A 21,485-nucleotide genomic window follows, 5' to 3' on the forward strand; every position below is an offset into this window, starting at 1 on the left:
GTCTCAGCATTTTATTATTTAAAAAACAACATACACAAATACATAATCATACTGTGGATTACTAATTGATAAAGACATTTACAGGAAATTGCAGGAACTATTATAAATAGGAACAAAATGATTATGTGTACAACATTATTATATGAACAAAATGATTATATGTACAAAACCTTTTGTAGGTAGGACACTATTGGACCTCGGCCCAAATCTAGTACTGAACCTGACCCCCCATGCTAAACCATTTGGAAGTACAGTATACTAGGACTCCAATTCAGACACACTGGGGGGCTGTCACAAATCTACTAACTCTAATTATGTAAAATACAAATAAATAAATAAACAAGAATGTGTTTGTTGTGTAACAACTCCCCCAAGATTCCCCTCCACCACAGAGAGACTAAACTGTCCTTCTGAAAGAGACTACACTGACATCCTCCATCCCAGACAGACTACAATGACCACCATCACAGTGTGACATGGGAGAGTTACTCCATATGAGAGTGGAGAAACTTACTCTTCAGGTAGCATGTGTTCCTGATGTTGTGGACTACTCTTTTATCAACAATTTCACAGTATTGCCCATTGGTGGCAGTTGACTTCATACCTATCCCAACAAGTTGGCATGGTTCCCAAAATGTTTTATGATGTAGGAACAGGAGGGAGTCAGTGATGGCTGAGGGTGGGAAGAGAAGCTTTGCTCCCTCACTCTTCACAGCCTGTCAGGGGATCTTCTCTGTGGAGTGGCAGGAACACGGTCCCTTCAAACAGGAGCTGTGGATTCTCTGAAAATAAAAGACATCAAGTATTAAGGTATACAGGCTATAGATTCCCATCAATATTTTTTATACAAGGTCTTTCAGTAAGACTATTTTACCTGACATGGTAGCCCATATGCCTGTGATTTTCACCGGTTGCCTGTGGTTCCTGTCTTCACCAAGTAGGGTTGAGTTGGGTTGGCGTTGTCTCCACATTGTTTTCTTTTTGTGGGTGCAGCTTTGTGGGTGCAGCACTGGCCAGAGAAGTCATTACACATCCTCTCCACCACCTCCTTCACCACCTCATCCTTGAACTACCAGAGAGAGGAGGAGGAGAGAGACATAAGGAGGAGAGAGACATAAGGAGGAGAGAGAGAGACATGAGGAGGAGAGGAGGAGAGAGACATAAGGAGGAGAGAGACATGAGGAGGAGAGAGAGACATGAGAGTGAGAGAGGAGGAGAGAGACATGAGGAGGAGAGGAGGAGAGAGAGACATAAGGGTGAGAGAGGAGGAGAGAGAGCCACGAGGAGGAGAGGAGGAGAGAGAGACATAAGGGTGAGAGAGGAGGAGAGAGAGAAAATCATATTGGGCCAGAATTAAAAAAAAGATATATGGTCTGACAGACAGTACATATCATCTTCACCAATCATGTGTACATCTGAAACATTTGACAATCACCCATAACTAGCGCACTGTCCATAATGGACTAATGGGTGGATTCATACATGAATGAATGAATAAAGGATTAATTGAGTGGAGAGGCAGAGGGATAGGATAGGGCTTTCACACCGGCAAAGAACCGTGCCGAATACACGGTGCTGTAGGCGCGTGCAGTGGCCGAGGAGAGTGTACTATTTTCGGGTTAGACATATATGCATGCTCTCGGGGTTCAAAACATTACTTCCCGGGGTGCCAGAATGATGCCTGATGGCTCAAACTGACCGTATACTGATGGTGGAGTTATCCAGCATAGTCTTGTATTTTTACCACCTTCCTAGCTGGTGTTAGGCGGTGTTATTCGCGGACAAAGGCGGTGTTGGATATCGCACACAAACCTCACATTGATGACTTAAGCTTATAGATTCTGTTATATCTTCCTGATGGAAGTATTTCTAACGCACTAACTAGCAAGCTATACACATCACACAAGCATGCTTCGTGAAGGACATTCATTTACACAGAAATACTTTGACTTATTCAAATATTTATTTTTTCTTACTCACTCGTTTTGAAGAACAGACGTTCGCTCTCTCTGCTGAATTTGAACTTTTCTTGAACCTAACCTGATGAGCGATTGCTCTGGCTCCGCCCATCAAAAAAAGGCTGTATCTGATTGGGATGTCTATACCCGGCTCTGCCATCTGATTGGTGTAGCGGGTATAGACACTGTCGTCTATACCCGGCTCTGCCATCTGATTGGTGTAGCGGGTATAGACACTGTCATCTGATTGGCGTAGCGAGTATGGACAACGCGTAGTGAGTATAGACATTGCACTACTGTAGACTCGTTGCCTGCGAAGTCTGCGTTAAGCTTTCTTACAGGTCGACACTGTGCTATGGTGGGTGACACAAGTTAAGTCAACAACACAATAACATCCGAGTTTCACAGACTTAATGCCAACCTGGCATCTCCCTCAACTCAAGCTAGCTTGAAGTGAGTGTCATTTGGTGCCTCCATTATTCTTGCACTAGTCGACCAGTGATTATTCAATACACACTTGTATGTTATCTTATTCTTCCCATTCCCATGCCTGTTGACAGCCTCTCTAGCACAGAGGGAACATATTCATGATATATATATATATACGTATATATATATATATATACACACACACATACAGATACATGATATTCATGAGACACCCATCAAATGTGAATTTCTCCACCCCAAACAATGGCACGTACTGGGCTAACATTACAGTACACACATTTGGTGTGTAAAGCACAGATTCGTGTGTGCGGTGGTGCGCCAAAAAATGAGAATGAGGACCCCAAAGTGTACAAATCTGCTATATCAGCATGTCACGACGAAGGTGGGGAAGGTCGGGATGGCCCTCTCGGCAGCCGCACACTACCAATCAGATTCCTCAAATGCATCCAGTGTTTATGCCCTTGAAGGGCCACTCGAAACTTGAACGTTTCAGTTGTTTGGATATTTTGGAGATTGAGTGCGAGGTAAGCCTGTCTCTAAACAATGACTATCACACTGGATCGTTGAGGCCATCTTGCTGGTATATGGTTTAGCGAGCCTCCCCCCTGTTCATCCCCAGTCGTAGCACACTATACTAGGTCTATACTAGTGGCAACCTCCTGGGTTATGCTCAAGGGAGCATCCCTGTCTGACATAGAGTACAGTATGTGCTGCTGCCAGCTGGCCATCTGTGGGTACCTTTACATGGTATTACCAAGTCAACATAACCACAGTTCGGAGATAGGGACTATGCTAGTCCAGCTGTCAGTGTCCTTACGGCCAATGTGGTGTGCACAGGTATTTGTGGGGGTGGCTGGGGCATCTAATAATGACAATAGCTTGGTTTTCTATAGCGCCTTTCCAAACCCACGGATGCTTTATAGAGTTTACAGACAGAAAGTCAGACAGACAGAACAGAAAAAAACGAAGAAAACAAAAAGACAGCGACAGAGACAAAACTAGACTAGGGGCCAAAGGCCTTGGTGAACAGATATGTTTTGAGGGCTGTTTTGAAGGTGTCAATGGTAGGGGTATTGCGGATCACTCTGGGGAGAGAGTTGGCTGGGAAGGGTGGGAGCTGCCACACTGAAGGCTCTGTGCACATCACACTGGGCCATGAAACTACTTGTCAGGTTAAGATGAAGGGTAGAAATACATGGAAACAGGTCATATAGCATTTTGCTCTGATACCACGTCTTTATTTAGCAGATATCTTCTCTACTCATTCCATTGCATGGAAACTACAGTCCAATTGTCTTTCTTGTCACTGGTAACTTACAGGTAGATTCATTACTAGCTATTAACATGGTTATTGTTGCCCACTCATCACGAGTTGTAAAGTACTACCAAAAGGTTAATTGAATAAATCTCTATTGGCACAGGACTAATATTATCTGAGGACCTCATGAGATTTTGAAATTACCCCCCCACGTCTTTGTTTTGTGCGCCGCATTCGCAAGGGATAAGCGAAGTCTGTATTTTACTCAAATGTACTGACGTTATCCCTGGATATGATGTCAAGGCTCTGTGTAACATAGATATTCAACAAGATATCTATGTAACAAGATACATGTATATATATATATATATATAGAGAGAGAGATAGATATATAGATATACTGTATAATAGATACATTATATATTTTATACATAATAGATATGTAGCAAGACATGCATGTCAACCATCTCATTATCGTTTGAGATTTCACTCTGGCTTTGAGCTTGCTCTTTCTGCGAATTCGTCCCCATGCTGTTTAGTGAGATGAGCCTCCTGAATTTGCACCCAAAATGCTGTCAAAACTTTCATTCATAATTTAGACCGCAGCAGAAGAACCACAGCAGAAGAACCACAGCAGAAAAAGGCATTGCAAATGAGCCCAAATCACAGAGATGCTGATTCGCACGGGACTAATATTATCACAGGACCTCTGTGTTTGGTGAAATGGTAGATCATTTATGGTGGAATTTTTACTTGACAAATTACGAACATGGCAGATTCTCACGAGATCAAGATCACAGACGACCTCCGCAATTATTACCACAAATTACTAGAGATCCCCAGATAATGCTAGCCCCATGTGAATAGGGAATAAGAGTCCATAAAACATATCCACCATATCACTGTCATGTTGCATTTGGTATGTCTATGCTTTTTCTGCGTTAAGGTGAGCAACAGCTTGCTGCAGTGCTGTCACAGTGCCAGTATTATCCTGCATTATTTATCTGCCTTGCAGACTGCCATAACCATAGCAACCTGTGCTACAGAACACAGTGCAGATTTCTGTCTGGTGGGGTGCCTATAACATAAACAATCGAATGTGATAAGATTATAGATTCCTTTGTATTCGTTTAATTGAAAGAGAGGATGAAATGAGCTGATGTCATTTAAACCAATATCCTGACTACTCAATATTAGTATTTTGTAACATGAGGCCTCCCTGGTTTGCCTACACCTACATGTACAGTATCTGGTGCATGTAGAATAGAGGTCATGGAGGAAATGAAACACAGCTTATCAATCAAGACAATAACCACAATCATGCAGCGTATTTAGCTTTGGCATATTGCTAGAGAGGTTTCCATATTTTGCTCTGACATATATTTGGTCTGACAGAGCGACTGCTCTGACAGGTGACCACCAGGGTGATGATGCATGGGTCTGAGCTGCAAATAGCCATGGTGAAGCAGTTACTTCTGAGACAGCACATGCACAGGGCCCGACAAACCTAAATTGACAAATCCACCTCTCTCGCGGGCCACTGGGATATGCAGATAGAATCTGCAGGACTCAAGTAGGACTCATTATGGAGAGATCATGGCATCCTTTTAGCCACATAGATGGTGTGCTGACATGCTGCCAGGTGCCTCTGCGAAGTGATTCACTTAACTTAAAGGGAGTGCATTTATTTATTCCATTTTAGCAAAGCTGATGTTTTGATAAATGTCTGTTTCAAATTCTTGTCATTGTAGAAAACTCTTACGGCCTATTACTACTACTATCAGGGAATGCCTGTCTGCTAGAACTTATGTTGTATGTTTATTAGTAGGCTTATAAGCTTTAATGACATGCTGTGGTTTTGTGTACTTACCCAAAGTGTCAGGTATGTGCACAGGGTGGAGCAAAAGGGGCAACTGCACCTGCCCCTTTGCCCTGCCAATCATAAAGTGCCCTCCAGGATTGTGTTTGTTGTTTAGAAAATGGTTGGAGTGCAAGATAGGCCCATCGCATCACATCACCACCCACCACCTGCCCTTCCTTGGCCCGGCCTGCAAAGTACTACAATAACTGTTGAAAATCCATTTGATCTTCTATTGCTCTTATTGGCCGTTTTAGCCTCTGTACTGTCATACCAGGCAATTACACCTAGTCCTACTCTCTGCTTTATTACAACATTGTCCTCTAAATGCAAGCAGTTTCCCCAGTAAGCCTTTATTATACAATACAACCGGATAGGAATCTATCTGCATATAATATGAATCGTTATTGTGCCTTCCTCAGCGAGCATTATCGATCTTGGCAGAATTGCATTCCCGACCGCCACCCCTCAGGAGGAGAGTCTAGCAATTACAGACGACAGGTGACACTGTCGGGCCTTGTAGCTCAATACAAGTCTCTCTCTGCGTGTTAATTAAAAATCATAGCAAGTGAGCAAAATCAGTTTTTTTCCCCAAAGGTAGGAAATGTTCAACTTTATTTGGGACTAATTGACCAATAGTAGTCAGTTGTTGTAGTAGTCAGGGTTGTTTTAATTCAACAAGATTGAAATTGTTCTCTCAGGTCATTCTCTCCAGAGCTTGACATTAGCGGTCTAGGAGTTTACCAATAGTGCTGAATTTACTGAGTTACAACAATTGAAATAAAAGCTCTGCTCTGCCTTCCAGAATAATTTGAACTAATTTGTCATTGGAGGGGAAAGCACGTTTGAAAAAAAAAAAAGGGAAAAAATGGGTATTTATTTAGTTTGTTTAGATTCAATATCCTTTGAAACACGCCATATATAATATTAGTTATTTTAGCACTATAGCTGTCATAAAACTTAAATTTAAATGACAGAACGTACTGTATCAATAATACAGGACAATATTGTTTTGTTAATGTCTGTCAGCAATTTGCTGTGAAACTACTGTATCTCTTGACATATACATAGCCTATGTCTAAAAAAAATTTGGAAGACAAATGTGAAATGATATTGATAAAACTGTGAATGATGTTTAACATAGTGTAGAGCATATATCTACACTATTGTACATGTCACAGAGATAACCAGACCAAACACAAGGAATAAAGATGCTGGCGTAATATGACATGGAAAATGGAACGACGCTGCCTTTCAAAGCTCCCCAATTTCTATTCAACTGTTATCGTTCGCCCTCTCTGAGCCCCCACAAATCTTCAACTCCTCCCACGCCTCCCTGAAGGTAGAATCTTCTAGAACGGTTAGGTACAGAATAACCTCCCTCTGTCTCTCCCTTACACCTGTGGTGCTTTATTTCCTATGTGGCTTAGAAGGAGGAGAGCTGAGTAAAAATGAAAAATAAATCTCTGTAACCAGAGGTAGGCCTATGAGGTGCATTGTCATGTGTACTCCAACTCTCAAACACACTGTGCTCACAAGTCATACGTTCTCTGACCATTAGTTGCATGTACATTACTAAGCTATCCTCCTGATTTAAACATGGCTCTGCAGCATAACCTATAGTTGTTGTGTGCTGCATTTGAAAGAAACATGCCTCTCTCTCCCTCTCTCAGTGTATGTTTTTGGCAGTGCAGTGCAGTGCAGTGCAGTGTGTGTGTGTGTGTGTGTGTGTCTGTGTGTGTGTGTGTGTGTGTGTGTGTGTGTGTGTGTGTGGCGGGGGGGTTGTTATGGTTGAATAAATATAAAGCCATCTGATTACCAGCTGCATATAGCTGTGATGCTGTAGCCTGTAGCCATTGGCTGCAAGGGGATCATGTGTGTGGGTGTCCTCACATTTACGCATGAGTGCTTCACTGTGTCATATGTGTTAGGTGAATGTTAGTGTTAGTATTACTGTGTGTTTGCGTGCCAGTATGTGTACAGTATGTGTTTATGTGCACACGTGCATGTGTGCACGCAAAGGGTGTGTATGAAGGGAGTGAACACATGTGAATAAAGACGCCTGATTGCCAGTAGTTACACACAAAGGAAGTGCTTGTGGCTGTGGCTGTGGCTGTAACCCAGGGCTGCATCTCTGTCGTCAGTAATTAGGTGCACGAGTGACCATACTTCCTCCAGGTGAGAGCAGTGCATTATGGGCCCCTCTCCACCACCTAAGGTCTTTAAGCCCAGCCAACCTGTCGCCCAGCCTCACACTCACTGTCATCTGTCCTTTAAGGAGTGATTGAGATTTTGACAGCATGCAAACCCTGTTTTTAGTCTCCCCTCTTGATGACTAAGCAATAACAAAAATAGATACAGATAAATGAATGAAATAAAGGCAAGATCTGCTTTGACACCCGTCTTCTGTTTGTGTTGATCCAGCTGTTGGGTAGGGTACAAAGGGAGAAGCGATGGTGGGCATGTAGGCTGTGACCTTGGACACGCTCAGGCTGAGGGTTAGACTTAAGCCCAATTTATACTTCTGCGTCAAATTTACGCGCGGCTACGCCGTAGCCTACGCAAGGGCTCTCCCAATTTATACTTCTGCGTAGGGCGCTCCGTTGGAACGGTGTACTCAAAGCGGCAAAATAGCGGGGGGGGGGTTTGTTATGCTTGTTGTAAATAAAAGTTATATGATGCATTGAAATTACATTAAACGATAATAATACGATGGTTATCATAATTTTTCAAATCTTTATTAATAAGTTATTACAGTAAAAGTTAATGACATTTCTGTCATGGCTTCCGCATTTACGAGAGAGTCGGAATGTGACGCTACCAAGCGGACCAATCACAGTTCTTATAGATAACTTTACGTTAAATATGTCTATCATAAATATAATTTTAACCCAACGAACAGCCATGGGGCTCCCTGTAACTAATCATTTATTTCTAAATAAACAGGATTGTACATCTCGTAAATGTGAATAGCACTCCTTATAGGAAGGCTGTGCATGACGCTTCCATAGGGCGCTCCGTTGGAACGGTGTACTCAAAGCGGCATAATAGCGTTTTTGTTTTGTTATGCTTGTTGTAAATAAAAGTTCTATGATGCATTGAAATTACATTAAACTAAGATAATACGATGGTTATCATAATTTTTCAAATCTTTATTAATAAGTAATTACAGAAAAAGTAAATTACATTTCTGTCATGGCTTCCGCATTTACGAGAGAGTCGGAATGTGACGCTACCAAGCGGACCAATCACAGTTCTTATAGATAACTTTACATTAAATATGTCTATCATAAATATAATTTAAACCCAACGAACAGCCATAATTACAGAAAAAGTAAATGACATTTATGTCATGGCTTCCGCATTTTGGCCTACGAGAGAGTCGGAATCATGTGCTACCAAGTGGACCAATCACAGTGCTTACGGTTGCGTAGGCACTGCCGCGTAGTTACATTTTTGGAGAGGTGCGCGTCAACCTACGTAGGCTGCGGGCCTACGCAAGCTACGGCGTAGGCTACGCTGTCGATTTTACGCGAAGTATAAATTGGGCTTGAGGCAGGGAGGCTGGTGAAGAGGAGTGGCTACATCAACCTGGAGCTTTTGGCCAACTGAATGGTGCCAGTAGCAGCATGGAGGGGTGAGAGAGAGATACAATACAAGATAGGATGAGAAGAAGTGGTTATAGGGATTACATGAAAAGGTAGGTGACGGTTATGAGTATACAGTGGAACAGACAATGGAACAAGGTATGGTGAGGTAAGAAAGAGGGGGTGAGTCTAACCATGGAGGATAGAGGGAACGCAGGTTGTCTGGGCACCCCAAGCTTCAGGGCAGGTTAATTTAGCAAAAAACAGGCACGCTTTGAAGTCATTACCCACAATCCCACCTCATACACAATAGCTGCTGTGATGCAATTCCAATGTAGATGTCAATATTTGGATATTGTCACAGACTGGGGCAATTGCTGCTTAAGAACTAAGCTAGTATAGTTATGGTGTCTAAAACCCACTGAAATGCGTGTACAGAATTAAGACTCACAGCTGAGTCATTTGATTGCTGGGTCCTAGTAGAGCACTCTTTAGTTTGACATTGAACTTAGTTGCACTGCACACCTGAAATCACCTCACTTTCCACTAGGGGTCATGTGAACTGCGTTCTTGCGTAAATCATGTTAGGAGTAGGTTTAAGTAGAGATAGAGCTTTTTCATTGAGGAATATCATTTCCTTTAATTTAATTTATTTTTTACATTTCATTTTTAAAATGTCCAATGGTGTCATCATCATGAATTGTCATGATTTTAATAACTTACATTTATTTGTGAAACCAGACAACATCTTCTGATTTCACAAATCGCATAGCCTACTTTGCACTAGCCTAATGCTGTTTCCCCCTTTTACTACTTACACAATATCAGAATTCTTAAAATGACAATAAATGTGACCATCATAATTCTAATGCTAGCAATATATATTGATGATTGTGAAAAAGAAAGACAACCACTGCATAATGCGATCCATTTTTGTTGAATGGTCTCTGTGTAGCTACAACCTGTAGGCATCAGCCAACGCTGTCACATGCATGGGAGAATACAGACAAAAAAAATAAGAAGAGCAAACTTGGAGTAATCAAAACAGCAAGCTAGCTAACAGTAGCAACCTAGACCGTGTTCAAAAATATCTCCATTCTCCATTCTGTCCTCTTCCTCTCATTGTCTGATGTGTATCATTATGTCTGCCTCTCCGTACTACACCTATGTAAAACAAATGGTAAAACTAGATAAGTACAAAGAAAGTACACCACATACATGCTGCATGGAGGAAACCAACATCAGAGTGGGAGAAATGTTCAGACTGAGAGAGCCAAGATATACGGCAGGCCAGCAAGCAGAGCGTAGGCTGTCAACCCCACTGCTGGATCTAGCTCCACAAATTAAGCCCCTGGGAGAAAGCAGAGAGACACTCAGAGACCCACAACAGCCTTGCAGATTCGATATAGAGGGAGTGGGAGGCCAGCCTATTTCTCGTTTCTCCAGTGTATCACCATGGGCTTGCATCATTTCATCTCTGCATGTTCATCTGCTGATTGAAGAGTTTGATTACATCAGCAACCTCCATTGAAGGCAGCACTTAGCGAAGGGGTTCACAAACATGACTTGTGAGCTGCACAATAGTGAGACATCTCAGGGCCTGTTTAGGAATTGTTTGCGTGTTTGAGTCATTCATCACCCACTGGCCGAGGAGAGGGACGGTGACAGATCATGGATTACCCCCCTCTACGGGGAGATGACATGAGACGAGGGCTTTGTGTTCCATCATAATCAGGCCTGGCTGACTGGAACCATGTCTGCCACCGAAATCAGGACTAATGTGGTTAGCACTGTAAATGTCGTGAGCCTCATCCCCCCATCTCTGGCTCCTCTTCTCCATGGCTGATACAATCCAAGGGAGGTTTTTATGATTAAAGATTTGAGAAGAATCTCCACAAAATAACGCACTTTATGCTCATTATTGAAAGCTACTCTGGTCCAAAGGAAGATTAGCTTTCATTGTTCGTGAAAGACGTTTACATGAAATGACATGAGACATTATTAAAATATATATATATTGGTAAAATGTTTAGAAAAGGGTACACATAATATAGGAATGAGATTGACATTGATAGACTGTCCCCAAGCATATGCAATGTTTGCGTATGTTCCTGATCACTATGCAAATGTGATTGCAGTTGTAATCGATTCTAAAATGTCTCTCACTCTTTTTGAGTTTAGATTGCAACAAGTTGGGTACTATCAGTGATGTCTTATAGTTAAAGTATACACATATCAATCAATCAATCAATCACAGTATGTACTGAACCCATTTCAATTGCACAGGTCTAGCCTGTACAGTATGCAGCTCATACAGTATGCAGTTTCACTAAACAAATACACATTAGGTCTACATTAGGTCCATACCACCAACTCATCTCATTAATGTACAATTCCATTTGGCTGCTATTTAATTCCATATCAAATAAATTCATAAAACATTTTAATCTGCTTGTATCCCTGCTGTCATCCCCAGCATAGTGTGTATGGATGAAATACAAATCCATTGTTCTTGGTTTGAGCCCAGAAACAGAACGCTTAGAGCATCTGTTGACCCAGCTGACTTGTTTGGGGTGGGTTCTGGTACTGGAGGTTTAGGGATAATGTTATTCTAACGTCTGTTTGAGAATTCCGAGAACATGACGATCAGGAGCATTTGACCTTATTTGCTGAGAAACCTACTCTCTGCCTCTCTGCTATAGGCTAGTAACAGAATCTGCACACAACATACAGTACAATCTGGGGAGAGATCAGAGATGCTAGTTTCATAGAGCAACATGCATTAATAATCATGACATTCCCTGAAAATGAAAAACGAGACACAAAGTGTCGTTGTCAATTTGACAGTGAGTGTCCTCAAGGGAGGGACGTCCAGCGACAGAATGAAGGGGCTGGAATGCTGGAGAATGGTGAAATATTAGGATTATTACCCAGAGGACCATTGACAAAGAACATGACATAAAGAACACTTTGTACAACACAAACACAACACATAAGGTGTGATAATAAGTGAACACATATGCTTCTGAAGCTACCTGCCACTCTCATGAGTGCAAATAATTGCCTGATCCATCAGACCAAACTCTTAAATCTAACATTGAGAGTGGAAGAAATAAAAAACATATATTGATCAATAGGTTCATAACTGAACGCAGGACATAAAAAAGACAAACACTGCCAAGAGTAGTCTGCTGACTAGAAAGGTTCCTGACAAAATAAAGAGGACCCCGGAGGAAATGGCAATTGAGCAATACGCTGGGTCTATATAGAGAGGGCCAACCTTTTGTCTATTTAGTAATGACCCACAAAGAGACTAAATCTAATTAAAAAAGGATAATAAAACATCATTAACTATTAGTTTCCTATGTATATGCCATTACTGGCCATATTGTGATTTATCATTGACTGGGTTTATTCTAAAACGAAATAAACCTATTCGTTTTTTTGTTTTTTACCTGTGTGTGTGTAAAGAGTAGTGTTGTGTTCTATCAATAGGAAATACTATTATTAATATTATTACCGTGGCCCAGTTAGCATCAGCACTTTGATTGCCCCGATAACTGATTATATAATTGACTTGGTTTTAACAGCAGACTCATATGATGCTGCATGCCTTTGAAAAAACAAAATTGCTTTTGTCAATTAGTAGTAGTAAACACCACACATATGGTTACATTCAGTAGAGTCTGAAGTACAGCTACATAGACTAATGTAGATTGGATCCAGAGGACCCTCCTGCTGAATCCACCCCACCCCTGACTTTCCCAATTGTTATGCTAAAGCTTTCTTGGCCCAAGCCCAGGGGAACCCTACGTTCATTGCTTTTTACAATAAGTGGGGAGCTAGGATTTGAAGAGGCCAATAGTGTATCCACTCATACAGATCCACAGCATTTTTCCCCATTCAGGATTAATACCACAACTGAACCGCTGAGGTGCACAGCTGATGGGTGCCATGCTGCTAGTATTGCATCAACTGCCCGCTCAGGGACATGATCAGAAGAGAAGTGAGGGTGAGCCTGTTGAGCTATGGAGAGCAACACTACAGTATGCTTGACTTCCAGTCTGAAACTTGCAGTACATTCAGATATCACATAATACAGTAGTTAATATCAAAATAAAAGGTAAAACAACATTTTAAAAATGTATAAAGAAACATTTATGTATCTACCTTCAACCTCATGTCACGTGTACAGGCATGGCCAACTATGACACATGTATTGTATTTGGCCCATCCAGGAGTCATACCCTCCAATGTCATTGTTGATGTTGCAAGCACCATGTTCTAACCAACTGAACCATAGACACTTTAATATACATTATGTAGATTAAATATGTGCAATGCATTAGTAGAAACAGAGACAGCTAGGACAGCATTGCATAACCTAAAAAATGTAGGCAAATCAAATGAGCATTCTGTACATAATAGTTCTAATAGCTCATCTCCATTGTCTTCAACTTGACATCCTTACACTTTGTGTTTGTCATGCCATTGTGTTTCAGTTCAACACAGCAGATAATAAAATGTCTAAACCATAGATTTTACTCAACCTCAACCACATTTTATTGAACAAAATAGAAGCAGGTCAAATGTAGCAAACATAGAAATGTATTTTTGAGACACAATGTTAAAAATATGACAAAAAATGGATGAGCTGTGGTACAATATCCAAAGAAGAGACAGTTAATTACCCTTCCAAGTGATATGACAGCAGACTGCAGGAAGTGATGGACAGCACTGATGTTGCCACAGATTTGCTGAGATAATAGTCCCCAAGGTCACACTATGTGATTGGTTACATTTAGTAGAGGAATGGGGGGGGGGGGGTTAAGTGTATGTATGCTTAACAAACACACCCACACGTGCACACACGCACACACGCTTGCACGCCACACGCACAGACACAGTGTTTCTGAACGTTAGAGGGCTATTGCTGTGTCAGCTAGCTTAGCATTTAAGCTAGCTTAACAAACTGAGACGCACAGAATTTAGGCTCATATATTCTAGATTCATAATTTGTGCGTAATCGTGATTGCTGTGACCTCTGCACCTGTGGTTAGAGCACGCTTCAGTTTTACCTTTTATTCAATTGCAATGTACTGTAGAAATCACCTCACTTTCCTCCAGGGGTAACAATTCGGTTCTTTAAACCATGTTAAGATCAGGTGGAGAGATAAACCACTTTCAGTACACCTTTGTTATCATGATATTAAAAACATTAAAAAAATAAAAGGCCAATCATTTGCTCAAGTGCTGCTCAAGCCCGGGTTATGACATAACTGAATATACCATACTGAGTACACAAATCCACCCACATTATATCAACAGTATTAGCCTACAATAAATCAAAACCAAATGCATGTTTGATAGATATGATAATTTATTATTGTTCCCATACAAAGCTGCCGTAAAAGAGCTGTCAGACTGTATAATACATACCGGTATATCACAACGGTCGCTCAGAATCAAATGCTTCACTTTAATATACTGGTAGTATCAACAGAAAATACATACCGGAAACAATTGATTTTGACCCTGCATTAAGGGACCCTGCACTTATTTTCTTTAATATCATTAGTGGCCCGGCTATTGTTGGAAATAGGCGTTTGGAGACTTTGGAAGTTTTTTGGTACACATCTTCTAATTTCAGAAATTGCACAGCCTACTTTGCACACTAGCCTATGATGTTTCACCCTTTAATTCTCATTTGTTGTTGACCAATTTTAGAAAGATGAAATAGGAAGCATAATTATTGATTCCGAAAACATATTGATTATGGCTATACCCTCACACATGCAATGTCAGAATGACAATAAATGTGACTGGCATGGGGCTTCTACTGCTGGAAATGTATGTTGATGATTGAGAAAGAGAAGACCAACATCCTGTGAATAATGCCATCCATTTCTGTCTAATGTGATAACTTGCACTGTGCCCAGGTTGTGATGATTGAGATTGTTGAGTATGTCAAATCAAATCAAAGTGTATTTATCATATGCACAGGATTCAGTTGTAAACAGTACAATTCAATGCTTTTGACAAGCAACCACTCTACATGTGCCTGTCAGAGTATAGGCTCCTCAATGTGGCAAATGTGTATTATAACAACCATTGCAGTGTCAGTCTTCTGTTCTAACTTTTTATACTTAGGTCCACAGAGATAGGAGGGGCCAGAGGGTTCACTCAGCATCCATTTCCGTCCGCAGTGTGTGGAAAAATAAGGACTGGGGCATTCTTTTCAATGCTGGATAACAATAGGAAGGCTGTGAACATCTGTGTTTTACTCATGTTTGCACCTTGTCCTTATTGGTTTTAGCATAACGTGTGTAATGTCTAGAGTCTCAGGATGTCTTTGCTAGCCAGGATGAGAATGTTATCTATAAAAAAATATGTTTTTAGTGAGAGTGACTGCACATGCAGTTATGAGATCCTCTGTCCTCGTGGATAATTGCTGATATGCATGAATATAAACATTTGTGACACAATTTAAAATATACTTTCACAAATGTATATTATGAAATATTAAACCCATCACTGACAAAACTCTCTGTGCATGCCTGCAAGTGGGTACATTGCTAGTTTCCGCAGGTGGACGATGGCTACCATTGGATTTTGAGCTACTCCTTCTTGTTATTATACAAAATTGAGAATTTGAATCAATTATAAATTCATTGAAACGTATTCTCTTACATTTCATCACATTAGCTAAATCCTCCATGAAGTGTTCTGTGAAACTCAAAGATGCATCATTATCGGGAAACTCAGCACAGGTTGTTTAGACTCAACTCATTCTCCAGACAGTTCTGCCGAAGGTTAGCAAAAAATATTGATTTGACACAGCAATCACGATTAACACACTTGCAGGTGCAGCATAAACCAGTCAAAGGTCAGTTTTTGGAGAACAAGCTCAAAGCAAGGCTAAACTAGAGCTAGATGACACAGCAATAGCTCCTAGATGACTGGGAGATACTCTCAGAGACTGTTGGCTGATCTTAGATTTAAAAAAAATCAAGGATCAGACAGCTGAAACATGTTTTGGGGGTGTGATCAATGTTAAGACTAGCTCCAAGCACTCTCACCTTTTGTGGCCTTCTGCATGTCTGATTGAATATCTTAATGACAAGTTAATTTCCTTAAACTGACTAATATGTATATTATTCTATCAATGAGGCCTCATATAGGCCTAGATGTATATTCATAAGATAGTAAAACAAAACAGTATAGGCGCCTTGCTGGACCTGTATGTGTTTGATGAAAATGAAGAAAATAAAGAACAACACAGATCTAGAGTGTTGAAATTACACATCTTATGGCAAAAGATAAACAACATTGCACATTCCTATGATCTCTACCATGATACTGCAAAACCAGTGATAGATTGAGGAATGTGAATGGATTAACACCACGTTTAATTCTCAACCAGTAGACGTTCATGGTAGCCTATGCCTCCCCTTTTTACTTAATCTTATTTGTTCCTCAGTAGAATGTCAAACCAATAGGCAAGCTGAACAGTTAGTATTGACCATCATTTTTTTTCATACTCCAACAATAACCATGCGCCAAATGTGTGAATAATAGCGCAAATTCAAAATGCTGAATCCAAAATGCCCTCTTGCAAAACTCCTAATTACCAGCTTAGGCCACCTCCAATGGTGGAGATACAACAGCGACATCGTGAGTTTGCCTTGTCTATAGAGTAATGCGGTGATCTTGCCATATTTGCCCTGTGGCATCAGACATAGGCTTACTGTCGAATGCCGAGACATGTTTCACTGCATCCAAACTGAACATCGCCCAAATTGAGTTCCGCTTCTTTCTGATTTGGACACGATAGATGGCTTTACAAAAGCTCACAATAATGGAGGTGAATTATACGCTTTTTGTGAAGGAATACTTTTTACATAAAAAGCATTCTAGACTACCTGCGCTCTGTACATAGATCGAACTGCACATATACCATTACTTCCATTGAAAACATTTTAATTTTGAAAAAATATGCCGTTATAAAATCCCCCCCTCGAATGATTCGGTATGCCTTCTCCTCTCACCTAAAGCAGGCTATATTCATTAACACACAAAACCACGAACTGTTTTAGCTACATTAAATTTGCAGCATAAGCATCTGAGTGACGTTAATTGGTCATGCTCATCTGCATTTTGAAAATCTGAAATTCAACAATTGGCACACCATAAAATAACACATTATACATTCTTAAAGAGATGAATGTGTAGATATGTTGATATCTGCACCAATTATAAATAACCCCGATATATCCGACAATCAAATGATAAAACAAACAAAATAACATGCATGTACAGCTTTTAAGCATTTTTTCTTTCCAATTTGTCCTGTTTCGTTTTTTCAACCGTTTTAAAACAACAAATACAAATCCTAACTGCAGTTCACAAAAAATAGAGAAATGGCACTTTGTATACACACATATATGCATATATATACATATATATGCATATATAGGCTATATATATATATATATATATATATACATACACATATATACATATATACATATATATTGATGATAACAAGAAATAAGGGTCGAGTTGGCTTCTTTGTTAATTATGGTATGGTTCCCCAGTGTTGTGTTGAAACCATGCGAAATCATGCAGATATGATACAGTCGTTATTTACATTACATTCATGCGCTCGTGCACCATTTCCCGAGTCTTCTTTCTCTCTCTCAGATCCTCAGTCTGATTGCGGCAAATAGCTGTACTGGGAGGGAGGGGGCAGGAGAGGGGGTCTATACATATATTACAGTTGGTTGTGTAGCAGACTCGTTGACACTACAGTCAACTGGAGCAAACAAAAAAGGGCTATGATCTCCGAAAAAAGCGAATGAAGAAGCTCAGTAGCATTTGTTTTGTTTTTTCTTCAATTGCCATTATGTCAACAGCACGCCGTCCATATAATCTATATATATATATAAAGATATTATCTGTCTTTTTGTTTGTATTCCAGCCTTTATTGTGAGCCGTTGTTTTACGCGTCAGTTGTCGTGGAAATGTGGGCGCTACATTCGAACCCCCTGTGCGCGCCCCCATCTGCATGGTAAGGCCCGCTGTGCCAATAAGACGAGTCGCACACTGTCTGTAAGGAATTGATCTCTGACGCAGAGGAGTTACCATCCCTCCGCTTTGATCTCTTGCGATTCCGCAAAATGAAGACAAGCATCCCTACAACAGTGAACGCAGACGTGACAAACACCAGGAGCAGCCCAGGGACCAGTACAGAGATGGATACCCTGCTGGGCTCCAGATAGGAGTTCGAGCGCGTTCCCGTGTCTGTGGTGAAAGTGCTGTTTTTGGAGAGAGACGTGGGATGAATTTTGTCATATAGTTTGGGGCACATCAGATCATTTCTGACACGTCGGAAATCCCTTTTCCAAAACTCTTCTGGGGACTCGCACTTGAGATCACTCACTATCACGTCCGCCCCCAGTTTCTCCGTCCACTGTTTGAAAGGGACAATGTTGCACGAGCAATCCCATGGGTTCCCGTGCAAATCAATCTGTATGATGGAATTGAGTTGGTCTAAAACACCAGCAACGGGGAGAGATGTAAAATAATTATTATGCAAGCTAATTTTGGATAGAGAAATTCCAAGGAAAGCATCCACAGGCAGATATTTCAGCAAGTTATTGTTGAGGAAGAGAACCCTCATATTAGGCATGGGGCTGAATGTGCCTGCCATGATGAGCTGTATGTCATTATATTCCAAACTGAGATATTCCAGGTTTTGAAGCCCAACAAACATTTCCGCTATGAGTGTATCCAGGTAATTCTTATCCATGTACAGCCATCTTAACTCGGTGAGGTTTTGAAATGTGCTGTTTTCTATGACTTTGATGTTGTTTCCTCCCAAATCAAGCAGATTAAGGCTCGAATAGCCGTGGAGCTGATTCTTCTTAATAGCATGAATGTTATTATCTCTCAGGTTTAACTCGTGGGCAGTTAGGGGTTTGGGTTTTAGATTAGTCAAACTCTCAATCTTCTTGCCCTCACAGTTCACCCCTAACCCCTGCCTGGATCCAATCAGTTTACAGCTGCATGGTTGAGGGCACGATGCGTTCTGCAGCTGGTCCCTCTCGCCATTCACACCTCCTGTCATAGATGTGGGTTTCGTTTTCAACTGCCAGTTCAGTCCCTTATGTCCCTTCCCAGGAGCTGGGGATCCAGGATCATTCGCTTTATAAGGCGTTGGAACAGGTCCAGGTTCGGAGGTCTCGTCTTCAGTGGGAGGCGCAACCAAACTCCAGTCAACGCCATTCTTTGAAGGACACAGATACATCTCTGATGTCTCGTTCAAATCGTTTCCCTGCAGTCGCGTTGGAGCCTCGCATATGACCCTGCCAATGAGCGCGTTCTGCGGTATATTCTCCAGCCATTCCTTTAGGGAAACCAGGTCGCAGTTACAGTCCCAGGGGTTATCCTCCAATAAAACCTCTGCAATGCCCGGTATTTGTTCAAGGATTCCCTCATAAGGCAGCGTTTTGATTCGGTTCCCTCTCAGGTCTAGGTGGGTGATGGGGACATGTTGAAACACATTTATAGGTAGTGCACTGATGAGGTTATCGTTTAGAATTAACACTTCAAGTTTATTTAAGTCCCTGAACACGGCGGGGTCAATGTCCCTCAATAGATTGAAATCAGCCTGAAGATATTCCAAGTCATCTAAGCCCAGGAATGTACTCTTCCTAAACGACCGTATCTTGTTATTATTTATATGGAGCCTTTTCACCAGCTGCAATCCAAGAAAAGCGCCAGGGACAATGTCGTGCAAGCCGTTGTTTTCCAAATGCAAGCTCACAGCATTGTAAAAGTTAGCAAACTCATTGGGAAACAACCTGGATAAAGAATTCCCGTGCAATAACAAGTGATAAAACTGGGAACTGGGACCAGTCAAATGATTCAGATTAGTAAAGCTCCTTTTTTCGCAGTCAATGTGCAAATCGCCTTCTATCTCATTGCAGGAGCAGATCTGCTCCTTACAAATGTCCCTTGTAACATTTCCAATAGCAACACAAAGAGCCGCCTTCAGCAAGACAATCCAAAGCAGCATTTTCAATACGAACAAATCATCCCCGATTTCAAGACATGAATTCGAGCTGTGAGTTTGATTTGTCCAGTTTATATATAGCCTATATATTTCGGGAAAAAAGAGTAGACCTCCGGTCTAAGAGAAAAGACGACAGTCCTTGATTATTTCCATGCTCATCTAACCTGCTATGTCCAGACGTCCAGCTTAATGACCATAAATGCCTCAGATCGACATAATCCTTTTGCTCAGCAACATCGTACGTTTGTGAAAATAAGAAAACGCATTATTAAGAAAACATTTTGGGCTTTACTTCGGTAATGACTGACCTTGCACAATTTAACAAATCCGTGATTTTCTCGTTGTGCTGCGGTATCGATGGGTGCTGTTCTCTTTCTCCTGGTGCTGAAATCACACCACACCACACGCCGAAGATTTAGTGCTGATCACACTGCCACTGCAAAAAAATCCGCATTCCTCACATCTTTCGGCGTCTTCCTCGATTGTTTCCACTGCTTTCCTTTGGTGATTTTGAATCACAAAGAGGTAACCAGAGACTGTGTTCGTTCTAGCCCGGTGCTCTTAGAAAGATCTGACACCCTCTACTGAGCTGCAATGGCAAAAATCCATCGTCTGAGGGAATGCTGGAAAAAAATCAATCCACATACGGGGCAACCATTAAAACGTTCATATTTAAAACGGTAAATCTATTTAGTCTTTTTGACCGAGATAATTCCTTTACAATATAAAACAACGTTGATCCTTATTGCATGTCTCTGTTCATAACAGAGGCAGAAAGCTTGCTTGAGCTCGTCCGTGTTTAAAAGTGGGCTGGATGATGGCATAACGCATTGCCAAGATAGTAGATATAATTCAGTTGCAAATATGGGTGGTTATAACCTAATTTAATGTTTGAATGCGCATTTTCATGAAGAGTGAAGATCCCGAGTATGTTGCACCAATCCCACGTAAACTGCTTTCAAATGTGGATGTTACTTTATGTCCGGCAAGAAACCGCTGTTGAATGCGGTAAAATAATTAACTAGGCTACCATGGGTATGCAACAATCCAAAAACCATATCCCTCTCAGTTGACTACAACAAAGTATACGCACATAGGACCTAGCATAGGCCTACGTCATGATTTTAAAGAGGAGTTTACCAAATAAATGCAATTGAAAATCAAAAGCGCATTCCTTCAATAATATGACTTATGTACATGTAGCCTATCATAGGCTATTGGTTGAAAACACCATCCAGTGCAGAGGACTATGGCATTGATTAACAAGAAGCTAACTTGCTGAGGGGCCTATGTAAGC

The 21,485-nt window shown here is 41.1% G+C and overlaps 1 protein-coding gene across 1 annotated transcript; it reads right to left on the bottom strand.

Annotated features, from left to right (window-relative positions):
• Nucleotides 1–18,112: 18,112 nt before the first annotated feature.
• On the bottom strand, nucleotides 18,113–20,191 carry slitrk1 (SLIT and NTRK like family member 1; the record flags this gene model as incomplete). Its single annotated transcript, XM_080533088.1, has 1 exon — nucleotides 18,113–20,191. One exon carries the CDS (start codon nucleotides 20,189–20,191, stop codon nucleotides 18,113–18,115), a length of 2,079 nt encoding a protein of 692 aa, XP_080389214.1.
• Nucleotides 20,192–21,485: the final 1,294 nt, after the last annotated feature.

Source organism: Nansenia antarctica (assembly GCF_963989245.1).
Source record: "Nansenia antarctica genome assembly, chromosome: 5".
NCBI classification, from domain to species: Eukaryota; Metazoa; Chordata; class Actinopteri; order Argentiniformes; family Microstomatidae; genus Nansenia; species Nansenia antarctica.